This window comes from Acartia tonsa, chromosome 4 (assembly GCF_053477335.1).
Source record: "Acartia tonsa isolate MP-2025a chromosome 4, ASM5347733v1, whole genome shotgun sequence".
Lineage (NCBI taxonomy): Eukaryota > Metazoa > Arthropoda > Copepoda > Calanoida > Acartiidae > Acartia > Acartia tonsa.
The window spans coordinates 29,024,747-29,035,769 of record NC_137263.1 but is presented as its reverse complement, the minus strand read 5'-3'; the positions used below and the strand labels follow the sequence as shown (position 1 = coordinate 29,035,769).

The following is an 11,023-nucleotide window of genomic DNA, read 5'->3' as shown; positions in this document are numbered from 1 at the left end:
AATTTATAAACTATATTTCTCACAGAATGATGTTGATTATATGTTGGTTGTGTGTCTGTTTGTAAGTGTGTGTTGACACACATAAAATGCTATTGTTTACGATATCTTAGGGAAATCGTGGTTGCCGCGATTTTTACTACAAAATCGAATTAATTAATTAAGCGATTTTTTTCGATTTTTGCTATAAAATCTTAAATAAGATTTTGGCGATAATATACTACATATCGGATGCGAGTTTCCTTACGACGTTTCTAGCTGGGTTTGTAGACAGTGAGATACCTTTTTTTGTCAAAAACTTTTAAAACAGATCTTTATTTCCTAATTACTATGTTCTTAAAGCATGAATTGGCAATTTTATGTCAGAAAAAGAATCATTAACAGTTAGTAAATTGTTTCAACTATATATGACAAGTTAAATATCCCTAGAAACACTATAATAAACAAAAACGTTTAGATTTTCCTTGTTTTTCCATTTTTCCCTCCCAAAATGCCACAAAATCACGGCAAAAATACTCGATATTTTTGTTAATAGAACGTTTTTGGTTGGTCAGTATAGTGAAAGGTGCTTAGAAAATTGTTATGATTTGATAATCAGATGAGGATTTTTTACGTTCACACTCCTTTAATAATTTCATAAGCTTTATTTCAAAACTTTTTTTGTATTTGAATAAGTTTTAATATTGAATATGCCTGTCGTGAAATAATAGATATTAGAAAAGAATGTATTGAACATAAATAATATCAATTTTAAAATAGAAATAAAGTTTCTATTTTATTGTTGTTTAAATATTCTATGCCGAGTATAAGTGGCGCTCTATATCATATATGCTCATATTACTACGCGGCATTTCACACTCTAGATGCGCACCACTGCAAAATTTTGACAAGACATGCAAAAATTGCAAGAAATTAGCTAAAATTTCGCAAATTGTATCATTATTTGTCAACAATGGACGCAAACACAGATAAGAGTGAAACGGACAAAGGTTCTGTGAATGAAAAATCAATGCAAAGTAATGGAGAAAGTGAAGATTGTAAAGAAAAGTTGAAAGAAATAAAAGTAGAAAAAAATGAACCACCTTCAGTCCAACAACCTACTAAAGAACAGGAGAAAAAGTGTTCAGGTTATTTTATTATATGTTTTTGCTAGTTATTAATTTTATTATCATCTTAACTCTTTAATATTTTGGAATAAAGGATATTCTACTGTGAATTACTAAAGTTCATTTAATGTTATGTTAAATTCATTTTATTATCTAAGTTTTGGGAATGTAATTTGAATGTTATTGTTATTGGTTTATACCAATCTAACGACAATCTTCGTCTAACTATTTTTAAACAAGTTTTTAATATAGTAGGTAGGAAACTCCTTAATTTCTTCTTGCTGGCATGTTTCATTAATTTTAGACAACGTATTTAGTATTTACATTATTACCTATGTCTTTATCAATGGGTAATTAATAATTTAAAAAGAGAATAAACGAAACACACGAATTGATCTTATTTAGACTGATGAAAGTATTATTAAGGTACAGTCATTCAGCGGCCCGAGGCTGGCAAGTGTGGTTTCTACGTCCAACGGAAGAAAAGATTTTGTCGGATGGTTGTAAAGCCAGGAGCTCAGTATTGTGGGGAACATACACCTCTACCTGTCACAGAACATGAAATTGGTGGGTATATTTATATTTCGACCTCGTTTTTGAAAATATATGGCTTCGTAATATCCACTGGTAAACAACCTGTTCGTAGCCTTACTGAAAGATCGTGTATCGTATTATAGACAATTTTCTACATATATTTCATTTTACCAACCGCGGAAAGCTTTCCAAAATACAAAACGATAAATGAAATACCTACATTTCATAAATCTAAAATGAAATTTAATTTCCTTATTAATAGCCAAGTGATAACATTCGAGACTATTATATGAACTCAATTATTTAGGTTCCAAACCCATTTCTGAGCTTCGAGTCCCCTGTCCATATGACCCGAAGCACACCTGTTTTGCCAGTCGTATGGACAAGCACCTGAAAATTTGCAACTCTAAGCCGCCGCTAATATTACCTGAATATATTGTGCCTGGAATTAACAGTGGCCACCCAAGGTATATTTTCCAAAAGATTTCATGGATAATTTCTTTCTATTTCATTAAAAAGTTAAGGTTCACTTTATGAAAACGATAAAAAGTGAAAATGTTTAGTAAACTACGCCTTCTAGTTTCTAACAGAAATTTAATACCTATGAGATAAATCAAAATTATTAATGATGAATCTAAAAAATTAAAGAAATTATACCTATTAGTATTGATGTATACGTTTTCATATTTATCCCTAACAGGATCTGCGTCTGCTTGTCTGTAACCGCTGAACCGATATGGTTCTCCTTTACAATGTAGCATCTTATAAGTCTTAACAGCCCCCCCCCCCCCCCCCTGAGTATCCATAGAATCTTCTAGGGGCGTAGGCTCTAGTAAAGATATACTCGTAATAATGTTTTTCTAGTAGTAGTATGTTGATTAAACATTTTAAATCTTTTAGGTGCGCTGGACCCATTAAGTTTGACCGGCTAACAATAGCAGATGCCTCTGATGAGAAACTAATCAATATCATTGGACAACTTATGGCAACTTATAAAAAGTGAGGTTTTATTTTTTATGTAAATCTTATACCTATATCTAGCGTTTTTACTCGAAAATATATTGGGATAGCTTAATTCATTTTCACCAGGAAATGCTGTTTTATTCCACAGCTCCGGATGTAAACATTTTTAATGGAGAGAGCGATCGTAAGTGCTTCATTAACGTTGGCTGGGATATTGAAGAACCATGATGAATCAATAATATGACTTTGCACTGTATGTACTATATATATATACTAGCGGCTACGCCCCTAGAAGCCTCTAGGGGCACTGCACTGGTAGGAGAAGGAAAAGTCGACCTCATCCTATTTTAAATTTGAGTTTCCAAAGAGTTATAAAAATTATTTTTTGGGGGAGAGGGGGGTTAAGACACCCTCTCGAAAAATAGTTTAAAACCTTCCCATGACCTATAAGAAGCTTCACTGTAAAGGAGAACAATATCGGTTCAGTGGTTAGCGAGATCCTTCGGGACAGACAAAAAACGCTTACTACTTTATATAATAGGATATATTATAGGTTTGTTGATGGTAATATTGTAATGGAACATCTTGAACACAGTGCTATGGAGGAAGAATTAAATAAACTTGAATATGGTAAGTGTCCTTTTTATACAAAGATGCTCTAGATTTTCGCGTTTCATAAATTTCTAGGAGGATAGGAAAATAGCTTTAAACCACCCAAAGTTATTTATAAAGCCTAACTGTCGAGATTTTAGCTTCTGGCATAAAACTTTATTACACCCATAAAAAAGATACCTACCTAAATATTAAATTTTATAATTATGACAAAAATATGATTCAGGAAAATCATTTTCACAAAAGTTTGCTTTGCATTTCGTAGTTTTGTATTAATCATGAACAGGGATATCGCACCTGATAAATCTTTTTACACATTGATTTTATATTCAGGTCCAAGCGTACTGAAGCATTTATTCCAGAACTCCAGTCTTCTTGGCCAACTTGACAAGTCAGGGTTGTTAGAAAATGGAAATACTTTCATAGAATTCGGGAGTGGCCGTGGTCAGCTAACGTATTGGCTGACCAAGGCGCTACCAGATCCTTCCACCTGCCAGTTTATTCTAGTTGACAAAGCAAGCCATAGACACAAATTTGATAATAGGTAGGAAATTTGAATTTAATATAAAATAAATCTAAACTATAAATAAAAATGTAGAAGGCTTTTTGCCTTTGAAATCATTTCTTCATTAAAGTGTTGTCCTTATTTATTTCTGTAAATTTGATTTAAAAAATGGGATCTACTGCAGTTCACGGTAAAATATTGCTGGTAACGCAATTTTCCAAAAATCTATTAATTTTAAAGGCTGCTAGCTGCCAAACAGCTGAACGTACAGATCATGCCCGCACACTGTTTTAAGCGGCATAAGAAGGCCTACAAATAATCTGGAATAGCCATAAATCAATAAGGCATAATTATCTCGCAGTGCAGAGAAATGCGCGAAAAAGACCTATTTTACGCCTTTTTTTTCAGTGAAGCTTTCCCTGTGCATCATTGGATCTTGGCTATTCTAGATTATTTGTAGGCCTTCTTATGCCGCTTAAAATGGTGTGCGGGTATGATCAGTACGTTCAACTGTTTGACAGCTAGCAGCATTTAAAATTCATAGATTTTTGGAAAATTGCGTTACCAGCAATATTTTACCATGAACTGCAGTAGATCCAAAAAATGATTTATAATATTTTGACGCGTCCTTGAATACAGAACAAATAAGATCTATTATTCATTTAAAGAATTAAGCATAGCCTATTAAAGAAAAGTCACAACCTTAAAGACTTTTTTTCTATAGGTATGTATATTACAAAAAATAAATCAAAACACTAAAATTTGGTCATTTTGAAACATATGTAACTTCTTTATTATTTTAGGTTGCGGGACTGTGAGGATATAGAGCTGGTCAGATTGCGGGCAGATATTCAAGATCTTTGTCTAGCGGGTCTTTCACCTTACCTGACAGATCAGAAGGAGAGTGTCGTGGGCATCAGTAAACATCTGTGTGGTGCAGCTACTGACTTAGCAATAAGGTAAAAGCATAAAATAATTACAATACAAAAAAAGTTATTTAAGTTTGGATAATTATAGATATAATTTTTATTTTCTATATGAAGAAAATAAAAATAAAAGAACTACAAAATGAATAACAAATATCTGATTTTCCATGACGGTTTTTTGCTGATAATTAAATTAGCAACAAAGAATCCACTTGCCCTTTTTCCCACTTGGTAGCCTTGTAACATTACGTCACATTTATGGTTTTCAGAAAATTATTTTTTTTGAGCTTACAAATGATAATTCCCCATTTAAAACTAGACAATCGTTCAGGGTTGTTAAATTTATATTTTTCTATATTTCAAGGTAAGGATATATTTACATGATTTTACTTCATAACTTGGGGAAAGAAATTCAGCCTGGTTGCAAAATATTCACTCTGAAATGTTAATTCTAGATGCATGACACAGACTTTACGAAACACATGTTCCGACCTTGTTGGCATTCTTATTGCCCTGTGTTGCCATCATCGCTGTGATTGGGGTCCTTATGTTGGCAAAGACTTCCTTTTAGAACAAGGTATAGTATAATTTTGTCAAAACGTCAGATTATGGAGATTTAAACAAATAAATTCAAACCAATCTCTAATAGATAAAAAATATTATGAATTCACCAAATTTAGGACGGGGATCATTCATTATTTTAAAATATTTTCCGACATTAAATTAATATATACATCGCAATCAACCTATGTGGCCTAGTTTTTATTTCATTAATATTAAATTTTGTAGGTTTTACGGAAGATGATTTTCCCTTGTTGACGTCTATAACAAGCTGGTATACCTGTGGATCTGGTAAACCTCGTTCTGGTGGCGCTCCAGCTCCTCCTATAGACCATCAGGAACATATGCTTCCATTTTTATATAATAATAGTTCATAATATCATTTTAAGATTTGATTGCATTTTAATGGTTGACCGGGAGGGAATGGCATCCTTATACTAAAGTAACAGGATATCGCTAACCGCTGAACCGATATGATTCTCCTCTACAGGGTAGCTTCTCATAGGTCCTGGGAAGGTTTTCAACTATTTTGGGGGAGGGTACCACCACCCTCCCAAGAGAAATCACAAAAAAATCAATTGTTTTACGCAAGAGACTTCAACGCAACATAATTTCAAGGTGTAACTCTGAAACAAATCTATCAGCGTGGCCATATTCTTCAGTATACTGAAAATCTTCAGTATTCTTCAGTATTTGGAAATTGGGGCTTCAGTATTTTCAGTAAATACTGAATATTCAGTATTTGAAAATTTTATTCAGTATTTTTCAGTTTATGGAAATTTTTATGATTCAGTATTTTCATTATTTCTTAAATTCCAAAAAATTTTGCATAAATAAGATGTTTTTTCAAGTAGTTGATGTCAGATTTTTTTCGGCGCTTCGCGCCTCACTTTACTTTCCTTTAAATTACCCTATAACTTTGTACATTAATTTTGTTTTTTTATGGTAATCATAGACGTCCAAAGGGGGGGGGGGTAAAGGGGCGATTACCCCCCCAAATTTTTTTTCATTTTACCCCCCCCCCCCCCCCGTTTAAAATTTACCCCCAACCATTAAGGAGGGGGTATTTACCCCCCCCCCCAAACAATTTTCGGGGGGTAAATACTAGGGTTGGGCCGGATACTTTTTTGGCCGGATACCGGATATCCGGCTGATTTCAAAAGCCGGATATCCGGTTATCCGGCCGGATAACCAGCCAAATTACCAGATATTAAAGTAGTAAAAAAAAATTTCTTCAGAAATCTTATATAAATTTACATAAAGTTAAACTTATTCAGAAAAAATGTTCTTCTAGCTTCAATAATAAGAAAATTATAGCCATTTAAGATTTTAAAAAGCACAGATTTTTGGTGTAAAGTATAAAAAAATATAGAGCCGGATATCCGGCCGGATACTTTCAATATCCGGTATCCGGCCGGATATTGAAAATAACCCCCCCCCCCAAGCAAATTTTACCCCCGGGGTAAAAATTTTGGGTGGGGTAAAAAAAATTGCGACGCGCGAATTTTACCCCCCCCCCCCCCCCCCCAAAAAAAAAAAAGCGTCTATGATGGTAATATACATTTTTTTTCAATTTCATCTCAAATATAAATTTTTTAGATATTTGAGATGCTTTTATACAGTATTTTTTTCAGATATTTTTTTTGTCTATTAATAGAATGAATAATCTAAGGTGAGTACTTTGCATGATTATTAAAGGTAAAGTTTTTTAGCATGCTCTTAAATTAACTAAATAGTATTTAAGTTTTGTAATCATTTAAAATATTTATCAGTCATTTTCTGCTTAATTGGTGCAAGAAAATCTAAGAGGCAAAATTAAAAGGTCTTTAAAATATCCCCCAAATTATAAAGGTATGATATATGAAATTTTGAAATGAGGAATCATATAAAAAAAATACTAATTCAGTATTTGTATTTTTTTGTTCAGTATTTCAGTATTTTTTCTTATTTTAGGATTCAGTATTTTCAGTATTTCCTTTTTTTTCTTCAGTATTTTCAGTATTTTTTCTTATTTTAGGATTCAGTATTTCCTTTTTTTTCTTCAGTATCATTATTTTTTTGGTTGTGGCCACACTGAATCTTGATTATGAAGTGATTGATACAATATAGAACATGCTTTTCTGTGTCCGTAACAAAAATTGAATACGCTTTTCTAACGGAATAAAAAGGGGGGGGGGGGGGGGAAATGTGGTGACTCGTGCCACGACATACCAGCAATTTTATTTTGGGTGCTACTCCCTTAGTTTTAGAGATAATTGGGTGAAGTCTTTTGGGCTGGGTCACTTATTACCCCAACTAGAGGTATCTTTCAAAAAAAACGGCGGCGGGTCCGCCGCTCCCGCCGTTCGCCGCCAAAAACCTTTTGAGGTAGATCAGTAAAAAATATTTGAATAAAAAATGGCGGCGGTACCGCCGCTCCCGCCGTCCACCGCCATTTTCCGCCGTCGCCGCCAAATTTTTTTATTGCATTTCTCGCCGAATTAGGCAATTTGGAATCATTTGAGACCATATTATTTTTTTCAAAAATTTTTCCCCTTACAAACCGTCCTGTGGGCGGCGGAAAATGGCGGTGGATGGCGGGAGCGGTGGTAACGCCGCCATTTTTTATTCAAATATTTTTTGCTGATCTACCTCAAAAGATTTTGTTTCAATATCTTTATAAGCACAGGAGAAGCACTGAATTTAAGATATACCTTGATAAACGAGAATTTGAAAAAAATGACTAAGTCGGGGTTGGTTATAAGGGGAAAAATTTTTGGAATTGATTGTCCCCCCGCAGGGTTGGTTATAAGGGGAAAAATTTTTGAAAAAAATAACATGGTCTCAAATGATTCCAAATTGCCTAATTCGGCGAGAAATGCAATAAAAAATTTTTTTTTGGCGGCGGCGGAAAATGGCGGCGAGCGGCGGACCCGCCGCCGTTTTTTTTGAAAGATACCTCTAGTTGGGGTAATTAGTGACCCAGCCCTAAAGATTTCACCCAATTATCTCTAAAACTAAGGGAGTAGCACCCAAAATAAAATTGCTGGTATGTCGTGGCACGAGTCACCACATTTCCCCCCCCCCCTTTTCATAAGCCTTGAAAAATTGCATGTTTTCCTTTTAACTATCGGGCTAAAGATTACGGTTAAAAAGAATTGATTAAACCTTTCCTTTTTCAAAATTCATGAAGACAAAAGGATTCTTGATGTTATTGCTATAAACTACTATAAAGCTTGAGAATGAAAAGTATTGTGTCCAGGACTCTCCCATTGATGAGCTGGAACTCCTAGATGATGTTGGACCTTCCTTACCCGGAGCTCCAGAACCTGCTGGCAACAGAGACAGGTATGAAAGAGTTTCAGTCGACAAAGAATCAACTGACTTACTTTGTAATTTAATTCTAAAAGTAACAGGATGTCCGTCTGTCTATTTGTTATTTCCGAAGGATCTCACAAACCGCTGAACCGATATGGTTCTCCTTAACAGGGTAGTTTCTCATAGGTCCTGGGAAGGTTCATATCTATTTTGGGGTAGGGTACCACCTTCCTCCCATAGCCGCTAGTATTACGATAAAATATCAAATTTTGAATACTTCTAACGAGTGTTTAATATTTATACTTTGTATCTTTACAAGAGAAAAAAAATTGCCGAGGATTGTTGTTTGACCAATTAAGCCATGCTTAGCCCATTACACGATAAATAAAATTTTACCACAGTCATTTAGAATTGAATATTTTAAGTTATTTCAATATTTGTTACTAGCGGGTATGCCCCTAGAGGCTTCTAGGGGCACTTGAGGAGGGGAGAGTCGAATTTGATAACCCAATTTCTTATTTCAGATTTTAAAGAAATAGTAAAAAAAAAATTTTGGGGGGGCGATCGGTTCAGCGGTTAGCGAGATCCTACGGTACACACAAACAGACATCCTGTTACTTTATTATAAGGATTTGATTTTTTTTTCCAGATACACCCGCCTCCAGCTTGACCAAGCAACCAGAGAGGAGATAGGACGACAGTGTAAACGAGTTCTCGACTTTGCACGTCTCAAATATTTACAGAGCACAACAGATCTTGACGTGAAGCTAAAGTATTACGTGGATCCTTTCATCTCATTAGAAAATGCACTCATAGTCTGCACTAAGCCTCTAACCAGTGGATAGAGTTTTTTTTATATTTTTTTTGTATAAGAATGATGAAAAGCGAGAAAAAGGTGGGACAGACAAATGGTTAGGATATTTTTAACTTTGGATTTATAATACTTGGATATTTTTGTCGTCAATTTAGGTTGCTAATAAAGTTCTCAGATATTGGTTAATACTTTCCTCTATTTTTTTTTAACATTAATGGGGTTTAAAGAGAGTTCAAGTACGACTGATAAAATAACTCAAGAGTAGCTATTTCCATTTTTTTTAAATGGGATAATTACATATACATACGTTATACATATGAGTTACATTATTAAATTATTAATATAAAATTTCCGTAATTTTTGTCTGTCCTGTTATTATTTTTCTCTTATTTTCGCTCCTAACAATTCCAACCATATTATTTTCTACATCTCATCCTTTTTTAAATTTTGTTGTATGGATATCGCATATTAATTTACAAAAAGTTGTACTTTTTAAGGTGCGTGGTAAAAGAGAATTTAAAATTATTAAGTTGTAAAAAAAAGAACTGTTACAATGTCTTATTTGTCAATTTTAAATGGAAAAGAGCATCTTTATGTCGTTTTTCGCCTTGAAATAAATACTGCCAAAATTTTGTAATTCTCTCTTTTACCATGCTTCATAAATTTGTTTTTGTAGTATGTTATCAATAATGTGTAAAAATAAAATTTTTGCAACAACAAATACATTTGAATACCTTTCATTGTGTTATTTCATACTATTGGCAGCGTCCCTAGACGTCTTTGGGGAAAGGGCTACGTTGGCCCTTCAGTCTAAAATTTAGTTTTTAAAAGTGTTGGATAATTTCTTTAAAAAATCTTTATAAGCTAATAGGATAACTGTGAAGGTACTGGTCATTGGTTGAAACATTTATGAGTCTGCTATAAATTGTTGCATATCTTAGGATAAAGCTTTTCGTAGGTAAATTATTTCGTGTAAATTTTCTTCTCTGTTTAATGAACATCATGACAAAACGTGTAATAAGTTAGTTATGAATTTCTTAGAACAATGTTAGCCTCTATATTTATAATCGTCGAAAAATTTAGTCGATCTTGTCTCGTAGGTATAAAACAAAAAAATGATTTTGACTGCAAAAAAAATCCTTTTTATGGTTTAAAGAAAAATGGGATGAGATGGAACATATATTATGTCTATCCAGTGATCCTTCGCTTATCAGTTATCACAAACACACATCCTGATATTTTTATAAAAGAATCAATTTAGCTCTATCTATAAAAGCAAGGTTAATTAACTTTAATCATAAGTCCCATCCTTCTATTACAATCAATACAATGGTATTTTACAAGTTAACAAGGATGACAACATCCATAAAAGCGAAGCACTGAAACGGTAGGACAAACGGACATTAACACTTGTATAGTATCTGAACTGAAAAATCGGAACATAAATGTATAAATGTCGAATCAAAATTGTAGGTAAATTTGTTGAAAAACTGCTTATAAACAGGATAATGTTTATGGACATACTTACATTTTTGGACTTGATTATAGAGTTGCTTCGCTTATAATATTGTTCTTTGTTGTCCCAGGAATCAATATACCAAACATCAGATCAAACGGATAATTAAAACACTTGAAAATTTGTTGTTAAAAAAGTAGAAAAATCAACATGTTAGAGTTGCTACGCTTTCTAAATCGTACCCAACTACTA

At 33.4% G+C, this 11,023-nt stretch overlaps 1 protein-coding gene across 2 annotated transcripts; it reads left to right on the top strand.

Moving 5' to 3' along the window:
* The first annotated feature begins 803 nt into the window (after positions 1-803).
* LOC145316680 (tRNA:m(4)X modification enzyme TRM13 homolog) lies at positions 804-10,053 on the top strand. 2 transcript variants are annotated; one of them, XR_013878648.1, is made up of 12 exons: positions 804-1,124; positions 1,530-1,670; positions 1,945-2,104; positions 2,538-2,636; positions 3,154-3,230; positions 3,546-3,756; positions 4,521-4,676; positions 5,099-5,220; positions 5,433-5,544; positions 8,448-8,531; positions 9,151-9,812; positions 9,992-10,053. XR_013878648.1 is itself a non-coding variant. In XM_080157346.1 (11 exons), exons 1-11 carry the CDS (start codon positions 950-952, stop codon positions 9,344-9,346), a joined length of 1,533 nt encoding a protein of 510 aa, XP_080013472.1. In that variant the 5' UTR covers positions 804-949; the 3' UTR covers positions 9,347-10,053. The 2 variants fall into 2 exon arrangements, 1 of the variants encoding a protein (XP_080013472.1); XM_080157346.1 differs by having other exon boundaries at positions 9,151-10,053.
* Positions 10,054-11,023: the final 970 nt, after the last annotated feature.